A 26110-nucleotide genomic window follows, 5' to 3' on the forward strand; every position below is an offset into this window, starting at 1 on the left:
CCTGTCACACATAAAGAAGAGAAAAATCCATTTTGAATAAATAATTTTATGTAGCCAACCTCTGAAACGTGTCATCAGTTCAAAATCACGTTTATAAGTAATTCTCATAAAATTAGAAAAAGGTCATGAAGCAGGTGATAAAACAGTGTTGAGTTTTGAGCTATTAAATAGAGGTAAGGGTCTCCACCCATTGCATGCTGGGACCCTGTCCCCCTTGACCCTGAAAACCCTGTTAGAAAAACAAATTATTCATGACTACAGAGCTGTGCCCGCCTTTTGTTTAAGGTAACCATGTACTGGAGTAGCGCTCTACCATACAACCCTCCTGGAACATATGCTTGTCATATACAGATCACATCTGTCACTTTTGATGTTATATCTTTAAATACAGTGTTGAAGAAATAAACTCTGTCTCTTTAATAGAAATACTACTCCATCCTCCCATCCTCCATGCCCCCCATATGCTCACCCTCCCACTCAGCAGCTCTCTACCTCATACTCCAGCTCTGCCTCTCTCTCTCTCTCTCCATTTACTGCTCCTCCAAGCAGCATCTACACTCACAGCTGAAAGGAAGAACTGAAACCAGAGCGCTCTGCACGACTCATAATCCAATGCCACTTAGGACGTATGCAGAAAACGCCCACTTCTTCTGCTACTCATCTGCACTGGTAAAAGGTAGAAACATGTAAATTATTTTTCTAAATGTAGAGCTTTTGGTCTGAACTGGTTTGCACGTTGTTCAGTGTTTCCTCTAGATTCATTAACCTGTGATGTACTGCCACAGCAAGATCACTAAATGTGAAATTAAACAACTGTAGATTTTAGTAAAAGCACACAGACGCACATTCCTGCTGTTTGGAATATTCATATTTCATCAAAGCAAAAGAAGAATTGTGTTTCCTGCTCTGAGATCTGTACTAGAATAATAACTTGAATCGAAACGGAGATGGGTGTGGAGCCAAAATCATCATTTCAGTTACACTTGCAGATTTAAGAGAGGAAACACTGGTGAATGTGGTATTAGGGTGAGCCCGTCAAACAAATCCGTAAACCTGGCATCAAGGGTCGTGTTTGGTTTTCATGCAACGAGTAGGTAACACCTCTGCCTTATCATATGTTCTGAACCTGTGGTGCACCAAAATGTCAAGTCAAAAATAATTGTGGGCTTGTGGTAATAAATTAATGATCATCTGGTATCATAGTGTTGCAGCTGTGATGGGAGACATTTGAAAAGGGTGGCATTAGCACATCAGGGCTGTTCCTCACTTCCTTTAATTTTTTTTTTTTTCCCATACATGACTTGTGTGATTCACTTCTTGGGAAACTCAGAGCATGTTAGTTCATGCTTTGTGCTGCTTGTTGCACCCCTGATTTACAGAAGTGTCTGGGATTCCCCTGGACTGAAACACTCTCACTTCTTCTCTTTGCACATTTCCTCTGCAGCTTCTCCCTGAAACACAACTTAAGCTTTAGGCCAACTCATTCTGGTGTTAATTACACTGTTTGCATTTTACAGGTCACAGGTGTTTTTATTTAGAGCAGCTTTTAATACACGTTTTGACAGGAAATGTCTTGATTTTGTGTTTTACAAACACGTTGCCTTAAAAGACTAGTCTTTTTGATATTAAAGGCTGCCCTCACTATATACACATATGTGTATTTTTTGATATGACAATTTTTAATATACATGTCATTTACTGCTCACACAAAACATTTGGACCTCTGCTTCAATGTTATCACTAGTTTTTGCTCTGTTATATGTTTTTGTGCTGAAGTGTTCTATTCAATTTTACTCTGTTGGAAAATGTGACCACAAATTTGAGATTTTAAAGAAACAAGTCTAATAAATGATGTGGTAGTATCTTCATATTAAGATATGGGCTGTGATAATTATCATGAAATTATTTTTGTCCATATGTCCCACCTCTGACTCAAGATGGACACCATGTCAATTCTCTATTGCGTGTACTGTTCTGTCCTGCTGTATTAATTTGGGAAGCAACAGTACTTGGCCTTTGCCATCAGCAAACCTGATTCCACACTTGGTGTCCCGCTTGTCGATAGTGTGACTCCAACACAGCATGAGAGGCATTATCACAGAAACGATGAGGGCTCTTCAGCAAGCTGCCGCTGTGACAGTCTCTTATGGGCCAACAATAGCTCTGAGATTAGACAAGAACCTGACACAGGGACAGAGTAAACTGCTGGTAGTTAGGCTCTGGACTTAACCATGACCTGAAGTGATCGCTTCTTAGAACTATATGCATGAATGTCACTGCGGATCCTTGTTATGTGACCGATAAAGGATCTGCTCTGGATGGGGATCTTTTTTCTTTGGTTTCGATCGGGTAACATACAGTGCAGGCAGCCACACTTTCTGATTTTAGCATTAGATTTTCTTTTGGGACACATACACAGAATACTGTATCTGCAATGTGTTCACATCCATACACGAGAGCACATATTCCACCTTAGAAAAAAAGGGACTTCTGTTGTAAGCAGCACAAAAATGATGCAGAATTTCCCGATCTGGTAAAATGCATCCAAGGGAGAGATAGTTCATCAGCAGTGTTTGACTCAAGATGGATAATTTCAGTTGGGCCGGCCAAGCCCAAGCTGTGCCAGTCAGCAAGTAAAACCCTGAAACTGTCAACATCTATTTTCCTCATCACACACAGAGAGAGAAAGAGAGAGAGAGAGAGAGAAGTGGTAGCAAGCCCAGCAAGGCACGCATATTTTAAGTCACTTTGCACTCTTCAAGAGGGCCCTTTTTTCAATAATCCATTATGCATAGCAGCTCTGGCTCTCCCTGGTATTTCTCCTACCTTCTTGACGTCAGTTGCCATTTGTGAGGGTTACCCTGGCAACGGCCAGCCTCCCCGGGAGATGTCTGGTGGATAAGACGGCCCTGATAAAGCCTTTTAAGGTTCTACTGTTGCTACACCTTTTAATTGCCTTTGATACAGTGGAAGTATTACATGGAGGTCGTCAGGGCGCGTCGCCACATGTGGGCAAAAAAATGGGAACGTGCGGATATAAATAGGCATTGAAAAGCTGCTTCAGATTGATGTCCCATTATCTCCACTTGATTTGATCACCCACGTATTGAGCTCATTTTTGAGCAGTCCTGTGAAACTGAATTGGACATGATAGGTCTATTTTTGGCCACGTTTTTGCTCTACTCCTCTGTTACACAAAAGAAACACGAGTGCCACCCATTTTAACAATGTCACATTGTAGCGATGAGATAATGAGGACATGCAGCTCATCGTAATGCCTCTAAACAAAATGCAGATATAATTATGTGATAAAATGAAAAGATCAAATATCTTCCAAGTTATTCATGTATGCCATTAAACCCTAAATTCCCTCTGGCATGCAAACCTCCTCCGTGTACATTACTGATTATTGTAGTACATTCAAATGTACTAGTGAAGCAGAGCCTTGTAGTAATTTTGAATACATGCAAAACGTTAGATGGCAAACAGTAGGATGAGGAAAACTTGTGCAAACCTGTTGTTAGTTACGGGATGATTTTTACTGTGTTATTCCTCGTTGGCCCTAAACCACCCTCACATTCAAATGATTTCTTTCAGCTGCATGACTGTTACTGCGCTTTGAGTTCCATTACTTGTGCACTGCCCATGCTGAATTTGCATCCATGCAAATAATATGTCTCATTTGTGGGCAACAATTCAGTTGAAATACTGTACATGATACCTGTTCCATGCTCCATGGGGCTATTTATAGCCTCACCAACATGTGTGTCTTTCTTTTTTTTCAGACACCAGCCTATTGATGTGCTATTTTTACAGTGTCAATTTTCTCCCTCCCTCCCTTTTGGTTGCCAAGCAATGGGCCAAGGGACCTGATTGGCCAAGGATGTGCTTTTGGACACCCTGACTCTCTCAGCTGGCTAATGAATTCAGTCATTTTGTTCACCAGAGGCAGAGAGCAAACTCCTTCTTATGTAGTTCTTTTGTAAATTTCCCTGTACAATCAATCTCAGGTCCACAAAAAGCTAAAAATATTACAGTAATGAACTGACTTTACTAAAACACGGTGTATGAGTTGAACTGTAGTTACATTGCAGTTTAATGATACCTTGAGCAAAGATAAATCTGTTGAGCAGCTTCGGACATGACATGACAAAAAGCTTTGGCTGCCTCAGGATTATGTCATCTTTAAAACAAGCTATGGCAAAAACCTGTCAATGTATTATTGTTCATACACATTTAAAAATAACAGTAAACCTTTCAGATGTCATGATTACTGTGAGGATGTAATGACTATTTGTCTCTGATACAGGGGCAGATTTGAAATTGTGATTTGGCATGTGTCATCCAATTTCTCTAAATTGTGAGAATATTCAGTCGTGTGCAGTGTATTCTGTCATGATAACAATTCCAGTGAATTGTATTACAGTAGAAATATGACTATTTCTCATTTTGGAAAAACCGTCAATGAAAATATGAATAACACATATTGTATGAATGATGTATTATTTTTTAATAATAGCCTACTTCCAGGCTGCAATAATGATCTTCCTAAAAGACAAAAAAAAAAAAAAATTAATCCCTGCACTAATGACAAACCAATCACAACACACTGTATGTCTCTGCTATCATGTTAATGCTAATCCTCATAATTTGTTTAGGGGGAAATTGGTCTGACACACCTAAACTACTGCTGTGTGTCTGAATTCAGTTAGACTTAATCTGACCCCATGCCACTCCGAAAGGAAACCAAGGGCCCAGCAACTTTCATCTACCCTCCATTGATTATGGCTCGTGCAGAGATATGGAAAAGCCTATCCCATTGCTCCCTTTCATTGGCCCCATTAAAAATTCATCCTGTCCTAATGGAGAGAGATCCTTATCAATGAGCCAACCGTGGTGTGCCGGGGTGAGACTTGGCACAGCTGTCTCCTGGCACAATCTAAACTCTTCAGACCTTTTAATTTGGATTTTGGGTAGTTTTTAAGTAGTTACGCATTTATCTTTCCTGTTCTGTATTCTAGTCACTGATATGATTTACGGTAACCTGAGTGTTGCAACAGCAACAAAAATATTTCTGTGGTAATTTCCATTGTCTTCATGTCACTTGGCACATTAAGGTAATTTATTATAAGTATTATGCCTGCTAACTAGTGAGCAATTTCTTAATTTATTAATCTTCTGATTATTTGATCAATTTACAGAATAATCATTTAGTCTATAAAATCTCATAAAATAGTGAAAAATTCCCATCACGGTGCCCAAGGTGGCGTCTTTAAATTACTTGTCAACAGTCCAAAACCCACAGCTACTGAATTTACACTGATATAAAACAAAGAATAGCAGAGAAATCCTCAGATTTTTGAGGAAAGTCACAATTGCTAATACAAAATTGATTCATCGATTAGGCTAGTTGATCAAAAGAAAATTAATCAGCAACAATTTTGATAAATTGTTTAAGTGAATAGTGTCAGATTCTCCAGTGTGAGGATTTGCTGCTTTTCTCTTTTATATCCTTGTAAATTTGGGTTTTGGACTGTCGCTTTGGACTGTAGTCCTCAAAATCTATGAATCTAAATCAAATGTAACTGAAAAGTGTATCGCTTTATGTTAACAAACCTGTACCACACCTCAGATGAGGTCATAAAGTCACAAACTAAAGTCACAATTGCCAACAGATTACATTCATAGAGCAAACAAAGAAATACTGCACTTTCCTCACCTCCAGCTTAATAATACTAACACTGTAGTTTCACGGCTCTTCTAGTTAATTCACTGTATTGGTATTTGAACAAATGAAAGAGTGGAGTTTTGACCTAAATCTGGTTTTGCAAACAGAGGTGAGGTCCATTTGAATCACTACAACCACTACAGACTGTACAGGTCTAGCGTTTGTTTCCTGTATCCCATTCGGTTCCTTTTTGTTGAGGGGGCTGACAGACGATACCATTCTGCCCGTAGGTTAAGCAACCAGTTTAATACATTTTCCCAAGCTGAAAGAAATGCTACTACCGAGTGCTTTAGACTGCTGACTTAAATAAAAAAACTGATTTAGCAAGAATTGTATATTTTTATAACTGCTTTGTTGGTTATTAAATAGAGAATATCAACCTACTCACCACCGTGCACCCCTCAGCGTAGGCTGTTGCCATGTTCCCACTTTCATGGGTGTGGTGATTAGCTTGCTTGGTGAAAATTTTAGTCAAATCTGACCCGAGTTGCGTTCGTTTCTGACCCTTTAAACCGATTAAATTGTCTCAAAGTTAACACAGAGCCTTTTGGGATTTCTCTCACAGCTGGGACCATGGTTGTCGTGTGAAAACAGATCGGTGTGACTCGTATTGGAAGGACGAAAAGAGCCAAAAAGCCTGTTTCAGGTAAGGACGTGTAGTCTTGTCTTGATATTTTTTGGTGACTTTTAGACTTGTTTCCTACTTGGCTCACAGCGAGATTGTTTTGTTTTATGTCACCGAGAGTGAGATGTAGAAATGTCAGTGAGTTTGAAATATTACCGGTGCTCTGAGCAGCAGTGTAGCTCTTGACATAACTGTTCACAATCTACTATTGCCTCAGTGCTGTTTTTTTCCTTTAAGCCAAGCTGGTGAAAATTCACTGCTGCCGTCCAAACGCGGCCTTTTACTGGCTGTCAAATGACTCTCAGGCGGAACTATAGGGGCAAAACCTTTTTACTAGTAGACACATATTCATCTCGTCCCATTTCATACACCAGTTTTCTCATTTGTGGTTGCACGATACCCCGCATAGCCGTTTTTTCTTTTCCATTAAATATACATGGACAGTCCGCCTTCATTCGAGCGGCAACTGGTTGCGTGACGGCGGCTCATGCAATTTGTTGCTTGTATGAGAAATTTCTGTCGACTCACATCAATTCATAAAGACTTTTATGACATGTTAATTGCATACAGAGTGTGTGTGTCTCCATACTGATGGAGCTGATTGCTTCCTGTCTTGGCTGTTGTTGACAGTCAGTAAATAAGTCAGGACAGTAGGTTGATGTTGGTACAGAATATATAGTATGTAGTTACATTTTATAAAAGTTAATCACGTATGTTAACGTATGTAATTAAAGGGGGAATCATCCACCCTTTAATTTGATTAAAACAATCTATATTAATAAAGTGGGTTTGATGTAGAGCCAAAACATTAGTCGATTTATTGAGTAGTCAAACAACAGAAATGTAATGTGCAACAGTTTTCACAGTAGACTAATTGTCTTTTTTCAATATGCTTCTCAAAACATTCATTGTAAAATGAGTATTTTGGGATTTTTGGACAAAACAAAACACTTGAAGACATCACCTTCAGCTCAGCAAAGATTTTGAAAAATTTTTTGATGTTGGTTTCATAGAATAAACGACTATTAAAAAAATTAATCAATAATGAAAATAATCGTTAGTGCCAGTCCTATCAGGATGAGTAAGCAGATAAAATGCACTGCTCATTTAGAATAGTCAAATACGGTTTTATCACTTAGCTATGATACAGCCTGTAAAGCTCAACTGACTAGTCGATTAATCGATTAGTTGATTGAAAGAAAATTAATTGGCAGCGATTTTGATAATTGAAAACAACATTTACACAAGACAACATTTAAAATATTTCACAATAAGCTGATGTCTAAAAAAATATAAACCTTTATTATAATATTTTCGTGCTGTAAGACTTGTGAGATAATATCGTCACTGTATTAATATTAGAATTTATTGACTTTCAACTCAATCGTAATGTGATGATAGGATCATATCATGGACCATATTGCAAAATTGTGTTATTTTGAATCATGCTACAACACTGAGAGCCGAAGTGCAGTTAACTGCATTAAATATCAAGTGGAATCTTTTCAGGTGATTTTACATACATTTGCCATATTGTGATATACCCTCAGTGGGCAGATTATTAGGTACACCTACAACCCACAATTTATTGCAATAAATCTTACCTTCATGGAAATTATACTGTTCAGTTTTTGTTGTCAAAGAGATGTGTTGATTCAACTGTAGTTTATGTTGAACTGTGTTACATTACACAAATAGATGTTTCTGTTATTCAGCATACCGACCACTGATATAAATGGGGTGGACAAAATAATATAAACACCTATCAATGTAATGCGACAGTGTATGTATTGATTTATAGAATAGATATTCTTTTTAATAGCATGATGCTGATTTCATCTGTATAGCCCAACACCACACTGTACTGCATCTCCCTGGTCTACATTTTCAAGATCCTAGTTGTACAGCTGTACATTAGCAGACCTACCACACCTCAGTTGAAATAACCTTTGGTAACAACAACACAACAACTATTAGATACTAGCAGGAAATCTCGAACATTCACGTAAGGGGATCATCTGGCATCAGATTATGGATATCACTTAGATCCAGTTTCGTCCAAACAGGCCCAGTCTAATTAGGTTCTTGTAGTTTTGATGAGAAATTATGTGTGACTACATTATGTGTAATTCTGTAAGTGTCTGGTGCAGGTGGGGTAGAACCTGTGACAAGAGTAGGTCATACAGTCATCACACATTCATTCGCTGTGATCCTGTCAGTTTAATGAGTGTAATAATGATTCAACCCTTTTTTCAGTTAATAATTTGCTGTTGCAATTCATGACACAAAAAGGATATGATTTGTACACGTGTCAGCCAAACACAAGGACGATATGTACACTTTCACCTTACTGGAATCTCACCAGGTATTTCCTCCATTCTCTGGATGTTTGGAATAGTCATTGGGTCACCTGAGCAAGTTTACACCAGGTTGAGCTGCTCTTTCTACATCCAGTTTTCACTTTAACACATCAAAATACTGTTGTGAGTTTCCTACTCGTTTTCTGTGCATGAGTGCTTGAAATAAGCTCTTAAATAGAAACTGCAAAAGGAGCATCAGGTGTATTGTTATATATATATATAGTTTTTGTTTTAAAACATATTAAACAAATTTCAAACTTGATAATCTCATGAATAACTAAGCAGCTTTTGCATCTTGCACCAGTGGTTATCATAACTTAAAATTGCATACAGTTAATGAGGAAGTAAAGTAAAAACGTAAAGAAATCAATGCTGATAGGACCTGTGCCTTTAGATTGTATATATATATTGGAAATTCACCACCTTGTGCTGTTTGAGCACAGAGTTGGTCTAAATCAGGCAAATGGTCAAGTCATCAAAATATATTACAAGGGAGCAAAATGTATGTATATATGCATTGTATGAATGAAATTTATAGCAAATACACTTATGTCCAACTTATAGACTATGATTTTGATAATGATGATAAATCTTAAAATCTTACTGTAAATCTGCATAACAATGATATAAAGCACTCACAGTGGGCCATGTTGCAAGAATTTGTTCAGACCTGGCATTTCATAATGTTAATTCCTTAACTTCCTGACCATTTGATGTTGTTGGGCCCCTGTGGCTCTGGGTGCAGCTGCACTGCCTGCACCTCCTGCTGCTGTGTTCACCAGTATTTGTTCATGATTGAGGCAGATGTGCCTGACTTTCTACTGTATGTTACCCAGAGGGAGCAGAAGGTCTCACTGATCAAACAAAGTACAATATATATGTGAGTATTTGTTATATAATTCCATTCATGTTTTATTGGGATGTGAACCACCTCCAGTTTTGACAAATTGAAACATTATAATTGGCTCCTGGACCTAAGAAGTTCTCTTGCAGTGCTTACTGCCATGTAACTGTATATTTCCTGCTCAACACGAACTGAATCAGTGGGAACAAACACTGAATAGACAGTGTCTCCTGTCACAAATATATAATGACCAAGCTCTATTATGTGAACCTGAGACCATAGTGAATTAAGATTGACAATGACTTTACTGTGGAGAAGGTGAAGAATAAGGAGATCTCTCTGCATGTCTCTCTTTCTCTCTGTTTGTGTGTGGGTATAAAACTGAAAGTGAAAGTTTGCATGCCAATGTCTCACACAAGATAAACAATTAGTTTTATGGTCATCGCTAGCCTGGATTAAAACTTGATAATGTAGATGTGCAACAGCAGCTAATATCATGTTGACAGCTGAACCAGATGTAAAAACAGTGTGTAAACTTATTACATAAAAATTGTTTAAAAAAAAACAAAAAAAAACAAAAAGAAGATAAGGGTTACAATTAACCATTATTATTCCATTAATTGTTTGGTCTATAATATGTTAGAGATGAAGTGTTACAACTTGATGTGTCCATTGCTATTTCCCAGAGCCTGAGGTGACATCTTCAAATTGTCGAGCAGCACTCAGTTTACAATAACATAAAGTTGGAAAAACCCACTGATATTGACATGTTTGGATGCTGGAAGCTTTGAATTTTTGTTTAGATTTTTTCTTTGCTATTATTAACTAATCAATTAATCAACTGCCAGTCAAATACACATTTCAAACCTTTCAAATTTATATGTGTGCTCAATAAGATGATTATTCTGGCAAATTTTAAAAAATATCTTCTGTTGTGTCATAGTTAAATGTTATTGTCTAACATGAAGCACTTTGTAAACTGTTTTGATGAGTGCTATAACATAGTCATCACTGATTATATTTTAAGTTTGAGGATGGTGCTATAACTCCTCACATATGAGTGATGAATTATTGAACTAAGGACAGTATGGGTACTTCAGATAACCACAGCTATGTGTAATGGGTCATGTATAAGCTTCTCTGGCATGTCGGACTTTGCCAACGCAACACAGACATGAAGTGAAACTGGAGTAGACAGATGTTCTTATACAAACAGGTGATTAAGATCCTATCTATGTCTGTTTGAGAATTATGTGTACACAGTAGTTTGATGCAGGTGACAGCTGTTTGGTCCAATTTCAGACTCATTGGTCTCTTGCTGGCGGCATCAGGGTTAATTGGTTGGTTGGTTGGTTGGTTGGTTGGTTGGTTGGTTGGTTGGTTGGTTTGCGTCAGTAGGGCAGAGCAGGAGCAGTTGTAGTCTCCAGTGGCCAGTCTCAGAGACACAACTGTGGTGGTGCCAAGCAGCACTATACTGTAGCTGGCAGCCACATACTAAACAATGGGCAGCTCCAGCACACAGCTCCGCCTTTGTCGCCCCCAATGCTGTGCCTTGCTCTGGGCCTGCGTTGGCCTGGCTGGCTGTTTGGCTGCATGACTCAAGTCACACAGCTGGAGAAAAGACATACACACACACACACACACACACACACACAGGCACTGAGGTTTATGACTATGAATTGTTAAAGACAATCTTAGCAGGGACCATTTATCCGTATTAGTTTCTTTTGGATAGGGTTGCTTTGTAGTTCATTACAATAGCAGTTTTGAGCGGCCTATTTTGGTTTTCTAAGTGACTAATTTTTAGTATCCAAATGTGAGCAGGACAATCCATGTGGCAGTCATGTCTCACCCTAAAATCAGGGCTGTCAGTTTTATCCACACTGATGGGAAAGCCCCTTATGCATCTAGTTTTTCAGCATCATCCTCCATCATACCTGCGTTATTTTCCACCTCATGTCTCTTGTGTGCGCCGTTGCATTTCACGACGTAAGCCTGGGGCTGAAAAAATCGATCGAAAATATTTAGCTGAGTATAGAAGGTCATTTCAAGTGTTTTGGTAGTCCACAAGGCGCTCTTTGTGACGTGGCAGATTTCAGAGGCGTACAGTGCAATGGATCCATGGCTGTCAAAGAGCAGTACCACATCATAGGCGAGCTGATGCTGAGAGCCTCTCTTCAGGGGGGTTGCGTCAACCGGAGGAGAGGGTGACGTCACTCCTGGGCAGCTGAAAGCATTGCAACGCTTGCTGTCCCTGATGTCTCGTTACTGTCGAAGACCTCCTGAGACAAGAGTCCACAATGAGCAGTTCAATACATCCTCTCTTGTGTCTGAGGAGCAGAGGCACAATGGCCAAAACCAAGGGAACCGGGAATCTAAAAGAGCAGCCTTTTACACAGACAAATGCGTAGTATGTTAAGAGGCAATCTTAGCAGCATGAACATCACATTACTGTCTTAGTTAATTATTTGCTATTTGTAAAATGACAGGATTTTCCTTCGTGGTGAATAAGTAACTGGGCCCCAGTGGTTTTAAAGCCTCTGCAAAAATGAAGATAAAGCACAAGCATCCTCCTCTTTACATTAACATGATTTCCTGTGGAGAGGAAGGGCTGGACTCGGCCTAATTGTTGAATTATAGAAAATGGAACTGAAAATTTAATCTCGGAGGGTTAGACTTCTGGACAGCAGACTGTAAAACAGCCTGGAAAATGGGAGGGGGGTGCGGTCCAAACATTTCTGAGGAGTGTCTAAGTGCTTTGTGACCCACATTCAGCCTCCCTAAGGTAAAGGTAGTGGCAACTTACGCACACACACACACACACACACACACACACACACACACACACACACACACACACACACACACACATATATACATACATACATATACAAACAGATGCTGAATCTGACACACTTAGCCCAGACATGCATTCAAATAAATGCTCTTATAATTTATACACTCATAGATAAATACATGCACATATTATCTCTTTCTCACACGGACATATAGTCTAATAAACCACTCTGCCAGCAGTACACAACCCACAAACACACATATGTTCAGGGCTCTTTGGGCTGGTTCGAGCAAACAGAGCAGTTCAACAACACAAAAGGCTGATTGAGTCAGGAAAGGTCAGAGCCTAGCTCAGATGGCCTTTTGAACCAGACTGGGGGTGTTTGAAGAGCCAGGCCACCCTCCAGGCCCCCACCCAGCCCCACCCTTCCCCACTCTTTGCAGCACCCTCTTCTTTGGTTTGAACCCAAACAGGATACCTATGTTTGTCTGATGGAAGTGTTCCCATCCTTCATTCTCCGTCCGCCTCCTGAACTTATAGTATTTCTGTCTCTCTGTCTTGCAGGTGTCAGCTGGTAAAGCACGTGTGGGTGTGTGAGTGAGTGAGTGTGTGAGTGAGTGTGTGAGTGAGTGTGTGAGTGAGTGTGTGTGTGGGTGTGTGTGTGTGTGTGTCTGTGTGTCTGTGTGTGTCTGTTTGTGTGTGTGCGTGTGCACGCGTGTAGGCACGTGTGTTTTCCCAGCCCAGTCAGTATTTGGAGCAGAGTGTGGCCTGAACACATCACAGAGGGACAATGAGCGAGCTGGAACAGTTGCGGCAGGAAGCCGAGCAACTACGCAATCAGATCCGGGTACGGCAACATTGTGTGCATTGAGTTTGTTTACGTTAACGTGTGTCTGTTTGTGTGTGTTGTACATGAGTGTGTACATCACACATGTGCCACTGTCTGTTCACTGCAGGCTGTGACTCACACAGTTTCAGATGAGACAGTGACGCACTTGGCATATAACTTGTCAATCAGCCACCTCCATTCTCGTGCAGAAATTGGATTCTAGTAATTGATCTATAAATGTCAGCCGCTGCTGTGTGATTATTCTGTGATCACTGAGATACTCAGTTTCTGTGACTGGGAATAACTTATTGCACATGTTACAACACTTTTTAAAAGCAGTTTTTGTCATTTCTTTTTTTAAGTAAGTATTTTTCCTTCATTTTGTATGTTTGTGTAGTAATCATGTGGGACGTTAAGCTATCCACTAAATGAATAATCTGAAATTTGTCCCTGGTCAACATGATCATTAAGGTTTTCGTTTTGTTGCAGGATGCCAGGAAAGCCTGCAGTGACTCCACTCTGTCACAGGTAAGAGACTTCCTCTTCACATTCATATCACTTAGTAAATCATTAAAAGTTTTATTTCCTGTGCCTTGTACAAGTTTGCATGACAGCAACACAGGGAGTGCTGAAGACCTTAAAAGTTGCTGTAAATGGCCTAAACCATGGGAAAGAAGGAGAGTTCTATATAACATAAGTGAAGTGACACATGAACTTGCAGATATTCACAAGGCAAGACACTATACAGAGTTAAGCTTTGACCTGTAAACTTATGTTATAGTCTGTTCAGTTCTATGGTCAAAATGGACATTAGAAATATTTCTAATGTCTAGTATTCTACAGCCATTATACAGTAGTATAACTTCGACTATTATTCATCACTGTTCATTTCTGAGTGGCCTGTTATTGCAGTCTCAGCTAGTGCCCAGTGATAAGTGTGTATGGGCCTCAAGTGTCGCCGCTGATGCTTCTTCTTGTGTTTTGGCAGATCACAGCTGGTCTGGACTCAGTGGGCCGGATACAGATGCGGACACGACGCACTCTCAGGGGCCACCTGGCCAAGATCTATGCAATGCACTGGGGAAGTGACTCAAGGTAGTGTAGTTATTCTACAAACAACAAAATTATTAGCTTCGAGCAGGATATAAAAGTTTTTATTTGTTATTTTATTTTGTTGTAATTTCAGAATTATTTCTGCAATTTAACAAGTTAGTTGAATAATAGATGGGTTGCACTTTGAGATAACATTGAACTTTCTCATTTTTGGGAGTCCTTAAAGAAGTGACTGCTGTAGTTTTACACACTCTGACTCTGTTTTCTTCGTTTTATTATCATTAATTATTTCTTCATTATTTTCTTGTTTTTAAATCAATAGTTAGGATAGGTTTGCTGTTTTCACCTGCTGGCTACGTGGCGTTTTCTGCTGCAAAATTATATCTGCATTGTAGCTCTCATAAATTATCTACTGTGGCCTGCAGTGGACAAGAGTCACAAAAATGCTAATAGATTAAGATGTACAATAATAATAATCATCATCATCATCACAATTTGCCCAATTTCTTTTCAGATTTCATAAGAATTGTATGAGAATTGTATGATGGTCATTTTTCCCCTGATCCAGTTTTAATTTCTGGCATGACTAGCAGACTGTTGAATTTCTAGACTGCCAGCGACAGTATGACGACTGTTAACACTACAACTATAACTGTCAAGATGTATGCCAGGGCAATAAAGTGCCACCAAGGACAGTCTGCAGGTTTTCATTCCAGCTAAACATGGACACACCCTCAGCCCGAGTACAGGAATTTAACAGTGAAAATTTGACAGTCTGGTATTGGGTCAATCTCTGTCTTTGCCTTAATTGCATTATTAATAATTACATTATTATATACAAGAACCAATACTAAGTAATACCACTACAAATTGACTATCAATATCTGGGCTGCGCAGTAAAGCACCACTGCAGTTACGGCAGCTATTAGTGCTAATATAGACTGGAATAACAAATTATGATTTAGGGGTTCACAACTGGTGTTGTATCATTGGTGTTTTCTTTCTCTCTGTTTAATATGTGTGTGCCACTCTTGATCTTTCTCTCTGTTCATCTGTCTCTCAATGCAATGCACTGGGGCAGTGACGGCAGTCCCAGGTGTGGGGCTATACTACTACTAGTACCACTTCTACTGCTACCACCACTACTACTACTACTACTACCACTACTACTACTACTACTATTATTCTACTAATATGACTAATACCACCATAAATGATTGTCACTACTGCCACCTCCACTACTACTGTGCATCCGTCTAAGTGCTATCACTATTTACGCCCTCACTATGAGCACAGTAATGATATTCACAAGGCACAGAGACGGGCAGCCACCACAGCTTATGTAATATTTTCTTAAAGATGCAGTTTGTAAGAGCTAAAACTTTTCCATTTCCCAAGTGTTATGATGATTCAAATTAAATCAATGAGTAAAAGTCCTCCGTGTCCACATGGCAAGCATCTGTGGCTGCACACAATGAGTTGTCACTAAATTTAAACTTACAAACTGCCTTTTTAACGGTTTGCTTCAAGTATGAGCACTGAGTTATTAGTCAATATTGTATTTTCCCCTTAGTATGCATGCAGTGCACTAATCCTTTAGGAAAAAGAGGAAATTTGAAGATGATGTAGCTATGGAGGTTTTTGCAGATAGGATTTTTAGAGGACATAGATCACACACTTCTGTCCTTTCTAGGCAAATTAGTTTTCACCACTAAAACCTGTGTTTTTGTCTAAGTTATGTTTATTGTAGCTGATTATTCATATACTGTTCAATCCAGATCACCCTGTTAGGTGTGTGCGTGTTGGTGTGAATGTGCTCATGTGTGTGCCTAGCACCCTCTGGGTGACCCTGCAGGACACCAGTGTTTATTTTGTATACAGTAACTGACATTTGAGCTTGATGACCCTCCTCTTGATTGTAGTGTAGCACCATCAACCTACTTCCTGTCCCTGGAGAGGTAAAAACACGCAGTCAGGATGGGAGCAAGGGTTCCAGCTGTTTCTGCATCTGTACCACCTTCAACTCTCACTCTGTTCTCCCTGTTCCGAATTCATCTTCTTCTGTCTTCTCTTTCCTTGCTGTCCCTTCTTGCTCAGCTTGTTTCTAGTGCTTTCCCAACCCCTCAGGCTTCCACCTCCCACCCGACGGCAGGGACTTTTATATAACCGCCATAATGAATATTACATGGAGTGGGACATTAAAAGTGGCTTCCCTGGACGAGGAGACTTTCACCAGGAGAGGGAGAAAGAGGGAAGATGGAGGGAAATGAGCCCTGGGAGAGAGGAGTAGGGAGCTCACTTAAGAGCTGAATGCTTTTTGACAGAGCACCTTGTGGTCATTCAGACAGTGTAGCACAGTAGTCTGTAAGGTGGCTGGCTCTCATTGCTTTTAATGAACCAGGTGCATGTCCCTTAGATTATGTGGGTTTTTTCAACGTGTGAGCCTACTTTCATGCTGCTTTTCTTAACTTGTTTCCAGGTTACTTGTCAGTGCCTCACAAGATGGAAAGCTAATCATTTGGGACAGCTACACAACAAATAAGGTGAGATCACTGACAATCAACAGCAGAATATATAATATGTACAGTTACAGCTATATTAAAACCATGTTCTTTATCTAATAAAGAATTAAAATAGCTAAAGTTACTGGCTGTATGTAGAGAATAGTCTTTTTAATGCATGGGTTCCAAAACACTAAGAATATCACTCAGCCTTATTGCTAGGCAAATTCAGATTTTTCTTATCACCCAGAAATAATGAGATAATTATTTAAAAAGAAAATATGTAGCTGTTGATTACAAAATCAGTTCCTACAGTTCTCTCTAGCCTTATCTTTTTTATTTAGCAACTACACCATCTGAACCTCTATAACTAAACTAACGGGAGAATTGGAGATTCTGCTCATACCAATGCTTTGACATCTAAAGTGGAGAAACAGACCTCCCCAGACTGTCTTGTTAATGTTAAGTTGTGCATCATCTGTGACACATTGGTTATTGACATATTTTGCAACAATTCCACCCAGACAAATGAAATAATGCATCCTTTATTTTTTTATGTACAGAGGAAGTGGCAGAATTTTGTCAGCTGATGACTTAAAAAGTTCCACACAGCATTTTGAATTGAAACCCACTAATTGACCTCAACCTGATAACCTTTAATCTTAATTAGCCTTAAAGCTCAACATTATTTCCATTAATGTATTTAATGAAAAGCTGTCTCTGATTCTCCTTGACCTCAGATGCATGCCATTCCACTGCGCTCTTCCTGGGTGATGACGTGCGCCTACGCCCCCTCTGGGAACTATGTGGCCTGCGGAGGCCTGGACAACATCTGCTCCATATACAGCCTGAAGACCCGCGAAGGCAATGTGCGCGTCACCCGAGAGCTACCTGGACACACAGGTAGGTGCAGGGCCGGCCACAGAATAAGAAAAATAAAAGAAGACTTAAGAGAACCCTTAACCTAGACACGTTGCTTATTTATATTTTTATATTTTTATGTTTGTCTACTTTGTTTCCATAGAGTCCGTGTATGCAGACACTCTGTAATACACGTTAAAGAATGATAAGCATGTCAATTTGTTGCTCCATGTAAACAGAGACAAATGCTCTGATAATTAACTAAAGGGACTGTACATTTTTATCATAGCACGACCTGAGGACAGCCCTCCATCATGCCTGATTTATCAAATACTGTACCTTTGACACACATATTCCTTACTGGCTTTTTAGATTGGTGATGTCATGTATAAGTTGGCTGATTAAATCAACAAGTGAGACAATGGAAAACTAAAGACAAACTGTTGTTAGTTTCCACTGGATCTCATACCTGTGCATCAGCTTATTTACAGTATGTATCCTTGTGTAAACATCTGCATGAATAGTTAATTTTTTTTGTGTTAGCATGAAATATAGAAATTCCATTTCAGAAATGGAAGGTAGAATCTTCCTACTTTGCCAGCCTGTGGAGAAAGTACAAATTGTATCCTTCACTATAGCTATACCACTATGCTAATGCAACTCTAGAGCCTGCACATCCTTGTAGGTGGAGGGAATTTTTCTACCCCAGTGTGGCTTTTTTTTTGGGCAGCTACAATGCTGGGTGAACATATCTATTGGAACCAATGTTTTGAAAATACAAGCCCAACTCATCTTTATTTGGGTGGACATAACTACTTAACCACTTACCACACCCACTGCTGGCACAGCCGTAGAAATTCAGTCACTACAGGCCTCGGTTACGTGGTAAGTGCCTAAGGGAAACTGACAAAGCAGAAGGGAGCTCTCCTTATCTGATATGGAACCTCTGTTTATCTGCAGGTTATTTGTCCTGCTGTCGTTTCTTGGATGACAACCAGATACTGACCAGCTCTGGAGACACCACCTGGTGAGCAAACAACTCTGTGCTCTCTTGACTTAAAGACCTAGGCTGTTTACATGGTAGAAAATATTCCATTGATATTCTTGTTTCCATGCTACACAGTAAACTGAAGATGTTCCTCCACATTATGTACAAAAGTCAGGAGTTTCTCTTCAATATCCATCCTCTTACTCCTCATTCTCCATATTTCTAGTATGTGGGAGTAGAGGCACATGGCAACTAACAAGCTAATATGTGAGGGTTTTCTCTCATTTGTGTTAATACTAGGTCAGTGTGGCAGCTTGTGTAAAAGCACTTATTGTCTTTCATACACAAAATCTTCCTGTGCTGTATACTTCCCAGCTGTGCCTTCATAATAAGTCAGGTTACACTTTCATTACTCATTCCAAACCAAAACTTGCTTCCTTGCAGTGCATTGTGGGACATAGAGACAGGCCAGCAGGCCACCTCCTTCACTGGCCACACAGGCGATGTGATGAGTTTGTCTCTGAGCCCTGACTTCAAAACCTTCGTGTCAGGAGCCTGTGATGCCACCTCCAAGCTGTGGGACATCCGTGATGGCATGTGCAGGCAATCCTTCACCGGCCACGTGTCCGACATCAACGCCGTCACCGTGAGTGCTGGACTTTAAATCACAAACATACTGCAGAAAGGTGGAGGGTGAAGGACTGATTTTGTTTTTTTTTTCTATATCCGTTTGTACTGGGTTTTCATTTCTGGGTCCCAGACTTCTAAGACAATCATTACTCATGCTAACTACTTCTCAGTTCGTCCTGTATTTATTTCTATACCGGTCACTCAGGCCTGCAAATAAAATGGATAATTCCTCTGCTTTTAATGAAAAAAACTAAAACAAACATGGTATAGTGTAATTTTTAATTGTATTTCATTAATAAGTTATAAAGAATAACAAAAATATTTAACACAAATTAAATTGCAGAGAATAAATCCCAAAACATTACCATTTCTAAATGAATGACATAATTTAAAAAAGCAGGTAGTTTTTTTCTAAACTGAAAAATATTGTTGAGGGGGTTAGAGGTTTTCATCTGACAGTGGTAATATTCTGGAAACCTTTAATTTCAAAGACTTGCACTTTATGTTGAAGACTTTATGAATTCTGACTGATTAGGTGCTTAGATGTCAGCTGATGTGAGAAGGCTCATCGATAGGGTTGTTTTGTTTGCTTAGTGTGCTAATATTACTCATCTAAATCAGGAGATATGTGGCAGCATTTAATGTATTTCATTTAGCTATATAATTGTCTTTGTCATTCCGCTAATGGAAATATTACTCTATATGTCATAGCGGTCCTTTAAAGCAGGTCACCATCTAAGTCACGACACTTTTGTGGCCTTTGGATGGACTGTAAGGTTCTAGGAAAAACAAGTAGCCTCTTTAAAGAAAACGTCTCCCCAGAGGAATCACCCCTGTGCCTCAAAAACACAATATAATGGTTTAACAACACTTTCCCTCTGCTTGATTTAAATTTTCCTCCTGCAGTTTTTCCCCAATGGGAATGCCTTTGGCACAGGCTCAGATGACGCCACCTGCAGGCTGTTTGACCTGCGTGCCGATCAGGAGCTGATGATGTACAGCCATGACAACATCATCTGCGGTATCACTTCTGTGGCTTTCTCCAAGAGCGGCCGCCTGCTCCTGGCTGGCTACGATGACTTTAACTGCAACGTGTGGGACACTCTGAAAGGCGAACGCGCAGGTAAGTGATGTCTGAAGTCTGGTATGGGTTTTTCAGATTTTTAGGTGACGGCTATGAGGAGACTCTCTTGGCTTAAAGAAGAATTTAGCTTGTGTTAATAACTGTGTCTCATGTCATTTTTTTAAATTCATTGGAAGCAACTGGCTAAAACAGGGATGAGAAATGTTTATTCAGTTGGCTGCAACAAACCTACTTTGATTACTGATTAATCTGATGACTATTTTCTTTCTTAACAAGTTGATTATAGGTCTTTAAAATATCAGAAAATTATGAAGATAGGCATCACACTATCTGAAATCCTGAGGATTGTCACATAAAACAAAGACAATCTGTAAATTCTCATATTTGAGCAACTAAAACTAGGGAATGTTTGGCATTTGTGCTTGAAAAATTTCTTAAATGATTAATTGATTGATTGATTGATTGATTGATTGATTGATTAAGGCTTACAGTAGTTAGCAGTTATTTCCTGTCAGTTGATTAATTGACTCAACTAATCATTCAACTCTAATATGAAGCATAAGTTTCATCCTAGAAATGTGTTTTTTTCCTCGACCTCCAGGTGTGCTAGCGGGCCATGACAACAGAGTGAGCTGTTTAGGAGTGACAGAAGATGGCATGGCCGTGGCCACCGGCTCCTGGGACAGTTTTCTCCGGATCTGGAACTAAAACAAGCCTCTTCCCTGCCATACTCAATCACTGCCCGCCAACTTCCTCCCCACAACCCCCGTCCACCATATCCCAACTCATCTGCTGGGCTCGACCTGAGGGGTGCACACTGTCAGCCTAAATCCTCTTAATTCACCCCTCCTCTGTCCGCTGGCGACCTGCCCACCTGTGAGATAGTACCGACTCTTTCTACCTTTCCAAGTGACGTTTTTCTCACCCAGCTATACACAGCAACACAAATAAGAACCTTTCAGTAGAGTTGTCCAATCAAAAATAATATAAGAGTTATGAAAAACTGAAGGAAAAAAAATACAAGATTTCACCCCTCTAGGGGGGCGATAAAGAGCATCTGTTACCATGACTAACAACAAATGAGATGACCGTTGGTGTGTAATATGTAAATGTATATATAAAGACCGTATATATGTATAGCATTATGTGTGTATATATGCATCATATATGCATATATAATGTGTATGTATATATTTTTGTAGTTTATTTCCCACCTTTTTTTTTTAATATAATTTTGGGGTTTTTATGTTTTATTTCAAATGTACATATTGACATTACTTCACATGCCAGAAACATTTATTTTATCCTGTGTGAGTGTCAAACAATTTAGACACAGCAAAGTATCATAATTTAGCTTAAAAGTCTCCTTTTTAATTTTTTCTTTTAAAATTTCTGGTATTTGCTGACTCAGTCAAGCTTAATCACCTGGCAACAAAAAGAGGATATCAGTAAGTAAAGCAAACAAAGCAATTATTTAAAAATACAAATTGGCTAAACTCGCTTTCCTCATTTATATGTGTGTATTATGGTTACAGGCAGTGTGCATAACTCATGCATCCTGCACTTCTAAATGTTGCGTTCATGTGAATGATGCCTGTGATGGTTTTTTTCTTTTTTGTTTGTTTGTTATTTAACAACATGAACCCTAGCATTCCTCACCACAGTCTTTTGTTTTGGAAGAAAACTGTCACACTGCTGTGATTGTGATTAGAGAAAGAGCTTAAAACCAACAAGCCGTGTCTTTTTTAGTCTGAATTCAGCTTTAGCTCCAAAGTAGCGACCAGTGAATTTTAGGCTAAGATAGAGAACTTTTATTTTATTGGAGGCCCCGCTTTGGCCTCCACTCAAGTGGATTGTGATTTCAAATCATCGGATGTTGAATATCTGAAGACCACAGCCATCACATGCAAGTCAACAGCTGTGTGAAATGATTATTAACCCAATAATGGTCCTAAACAGAGGTTTTGCATCTGGATAGTCCTGTCTCCTGTGGCCTATAGAATCTACACTTTTCCTTAAAGTTGAAATGAGCATCTCAAGTGGCCCATACAAATGACACTGATGGAGAGAAGGGCATTGTGAAGAGAGACGTATTCTCCCCGAGCAGAAGCTGCTCTCTGCCTGTGAGCCTGTTACGGCAATGAGGCCTGTATGGACAAATGGGAGAGTGCTCAGTCATTATGTGAGGATATTAAAGGACCATAAAGGACAGCAGCGACTCTGTCAGCAGCCTCTGAGGACTAGAGAAAAGATGAAGAGAGAGAAAGATGTCTGTCATGTCATTTTTCTTTTTCTCTTCTTTTTTTTCTAAATGAAGGATCAATGAGTCCTTTTTTTTGTCATCTGCAAGGTGTGAACTGAGTGACTGCATGGGACTGATATCATGTTAGCCACTCCAAAATCACATCAGTGCCACCACAAGCCTGTAAAAAAAAAAAAAAAAAAAAAAAAAAAAAAAAAAGGAAAAAAACAAATGAAAAAGATTTTTTAAAGGGTTTAACACTCTCAGCGATATTTTTTTTTTCCTCACCAAAAACATGTTATGAAATGTTAGATATTGCTAGTGAAGAAAGTACACTTGGTAGACAGAAATGTACATTTAGTAGAGAGCTAGAAATGCACTCACAAACTGTAGTACAAATGTAAACCATGGAGCACGTGACTTATTTACCCATAGAGGTAGTATTTCTGATTTTGAGTATTTTCTCATCACACATCTTCCATTATTTTGGTTCCTCAAAAAGGCTTCATTTCTAAAACTTAAAACACATAATGTGTGTGAGTTGGACCTATCCATCAGCTGTCTAAGGTGCCTATCTCTAAATATAAACATTTGACCCACGCGGGCCGAATAAAGGAGGGTTTCTGCTCCTGTGAGATGTGGCACTTTTGTGTCTCCATTCTGCCTTACGATACCATTCATAATAGAAGGTAATACTAGCATCGACAACAGTAATGTTTTCCTCTTACTATTCCTTTTTAAACACTGATCAATAAGAAATATTGCTATTCTTTTCTTTTCCCAATAGAAGCACATTCTGATACTAGTGAACACTAAATAGCATGCTTACAGTAAACCACCATGACCACATGCAGCTCCATACTCTTCTTAAAGCAAGTGTTTTACATCACTTTTTTATACAATTCTGCTTTCTACTACTACCGTACAGTTTGTAGTATTTATTAAGGTTCAATCAGCTATCAATGAAACCCCTCTTTGGCATACCATGATTCTAGTGATATATATTTTTTCTTTTTTTAATGTTTTAGCTGCTTCTACCTGGCTTTGCATTAATGAATCCATTTTGAGAGAATGTTAAAAATAACAGTTATAGTTTTTAGCCTGAGAATATCTTTGAGGTGTGTAGGATGTGATATGTATTGCATATCAGTGTTGAGGTGTGTGTGGGGGGACGGGAGGGAAGGGAGGGGGTTGATTTGGTAATGTATGTGGATAACATATAGATCTAAGTGTTACTTCCTTATTTGTGCCAATGTTATCCACAGACCCTGAGCTGTGAACTGAAAATTAGTCGATGTGACAAAAAAACAAAAAAAAACCAAACAAAAAAAAAAAAACACACAAAACATGTTAGCTCACTTTACTCAAGTGCCAGCCTTGTCCATCTCCTTTGATTAAGGTCACATCAGAGTTTGATTTTATACCCAGTCTGTTGTCTGTACAAACAGGTGGATTGCTTATATCTGAAGCTGGGTTTTTGTATCTCAAAATGTTATTAAGTTGACTGTGCTTATAAGACTCAAGTTTCTATTTCAGACAGTGGACATCAGATGTTCATGTGTCCCCAGATAAATGTGACAAAATGATGGACTGATGGTTTGTATTTAAAGGAAGAGTTTGACATTTTGGGAAATTTCCACTTTCAGGCAGTTGGATTAGAAGATTCATACAACTCTCATATTTGTCTGTTAAATATTAGGCTACAGAGGCAAATGTTGCATTAAACATTACAAGTTTAAAGTATGGTAGCTCACCTTAATAGACTCCATGTGCCGCGCATCACTGCCGCTCCTGCCCACCAAGAGAACGTCTGAAATGACTTTTTGTAGGTGGAAACAGCCCAAATCAAAACAACCTGCCAAATAGATTAAATTCATTTTTACAAACCCATTAAAGAAAAACTAGCCCATTATGGAAATACTAAGTACAAGCAGCAGCCTTGAGCAGGAGTCTCCATTGGTTGCCTGGCAACTGGTCCAGCACATAACTGGTCCTCCGCCCATTAAAAGGCAAATTACCTTTTTTACACTTAAGTTTTTGTATATATTAAACAATCAGACATAGCTTAATGTGTCATTAATATCTAATCAATGAGTTCTAGATCTTGTATGCAGATAATTTCGGTGCTTGAAAGGGTCATGCTAGCTCCAGTTTCCAGTCTTTGTGCTAAGCTAAGCTAGCCAGCGGTATGTTTAGCAGACAGAAATGATTCATCTCATTTCTCATCTCCGCTGGAAAAGGAATAAGCTATTTCCCATTATGTTTAACTATTCCTCTAAACAGACCTTGTTCTCACTTTCATACGCCATCATCAACTGTGTGAAATTTAAAAAAAAACAAAAAAAAACACCATAGCCTTTACCAGGTGAAAAAAGGGTCGTCTGTATTACTGACAGTGATATTCAGCAGGCAGCCATTTCCTCACTGTGTGTGTTATTCAGCAGAATTAGCAGCTGGAACCTGGAATAGTAAATTAACACTTCTACGTGCCTGTGCAGTTCATTCATCTACGTAGTGCAGTAGACTCATTAATCAAAAAAGGTGCTTGACTTCATTTATTTTCTCATTACTGTTGAATTTACCTGCAGCCTCTCCCAGTTCAATCCCATAACTACTCAACTGTTATGGAGCTGTTGGATCAGATTCTCTGGTGTTACAAAAAAACAAAACTTGATGCATTCAGGGTCTGAAGTACCAGAACCTAAATCTGTGACATATTTTAATCCCTGGAGCAAGCATGTTTGGGATTAGTATTATAGGCAATTTTGGCCATTGTCACCCACAGTGCCAACACCTAACTTCAAGAGCAGATGTGACACATGTTCTGGCAGTATTTTTGAAGACTGTATTTGCATGAAACTAAAATTTAACATTTGAATAAAAGAGTTGTTTTTCTGATAAACAGTCACCATAGGAGGAAAGAAATCTTCCGACACCGCACCACTTGAATTGGTTGCATCACATAACCACAGCACCCTCACCAAATAATGCACTGCCCCTTGACTCTACAACCTACTGTTCTGACATTTTTTTTGTTTTGTTTTATTTATTGTTTTATGTTTTAAGCCAGTAAAGACCAGGGACTTGGTGCCATGATAATTCTCTTACAGTGCTATTGTGTGAAATTATAATCACTTGTTATGGAATAATTTTTATAGTCTTTTTCACACCAGACCTTTTTTTTGTATTTGTACAGTGGCTTGGTGATACTGATATGTTGCCATGAGTTATTGTAACCAATAAAAAAAAGCTTTTAACCAAGAATATAGATCCTGGCTGGATTTGTATGTGTAGAGAATATAGTATTTATCCTTTCAATTAAATGTTTAAACAAGCAGTTAGTTTTTGTTGTGCGTTAGGGGAAACTAGAGAAGTTTCATTCAAAAACAAGAACCATTTGAGGAGAAAATGGACATACATCGGTACTTTGGACAGAGAATCCCACAAAAAATAAAACTGGCTGTGTTTGAATTAGTTCTGCTTTTGGCACTGAATATTTAAACTAACAATCATGATAACTAACTAACTAATTTCTGCTTCATCTTCTTGGCAGAATAGTTAACTCTGG

The 26110-nt window shown here is 39.0% G+C and overlaps 1 protein-coding gene across 2 annotated transcripts; it reads left to right on the forward strand.

Moving 5' to 3' along the window:
- Positions 1 to 535: 535 nt before the first annotated feature.
- Positions 536 to 25806, forward strand: LOC111650165 (guanine nucleotide-binding protein subunit beta-4). 2 transcript variants are annotated; one of them, XM_087172257.1, is made up of 11 exons: positions 536 to 676; positions 6294 to 6374; positions 12919 to 13201; positions 13673 to 13711; positions 14172 to 14278; positions 16716 to 16779; positions 17478 to 17640; positions 18559 to 18625; positions 19031 to 19232; positions 20123 to 20339; positions 20902 to 25806. In XM_087172257.1, exons 3-11 carry the CDS (start codon positions 13145 to 13147, stop codon positions 21006 to 21008), a joined length of 1023 nt encoding a protein of 340 aa, XP_087028383.1. In that variant the 5' UTR covers positions 536 to 676; positions 6294 to 6374; positions 12919 to 13144; the 3' UTR covers positions 21009 to 25806. The 2 variants fall into 2 exon arrangements, with proteins under 2 accessions (XP_087028383.1, XP_023255756.1); XM_023399988.2 differs by lacking the exon at positions 536 to 676 and having other exon boundaries at positions 6174 to 6374.
- Positions 25807 to 26110: the final 304 nt, after the last annotated feature.

The sequence above is a fragment of the Seriola lalandi genome, unplaced genomic scaffold (assembly GCF_002814215.2).
Source record: "Seriola lalandi dorsalis isolate HSWRI2012SDOR001 ecotype SW California unplaced genomic scaffold, Sedor1 jcf7180002052130, whole genome shotgun sequence".
Taxonomy (NCBI): Eukaryota; Metazoa; Chordata; class Actinopteri; order Carangiformes; family Carangidae; genus Seriola; species Seriola lalandi.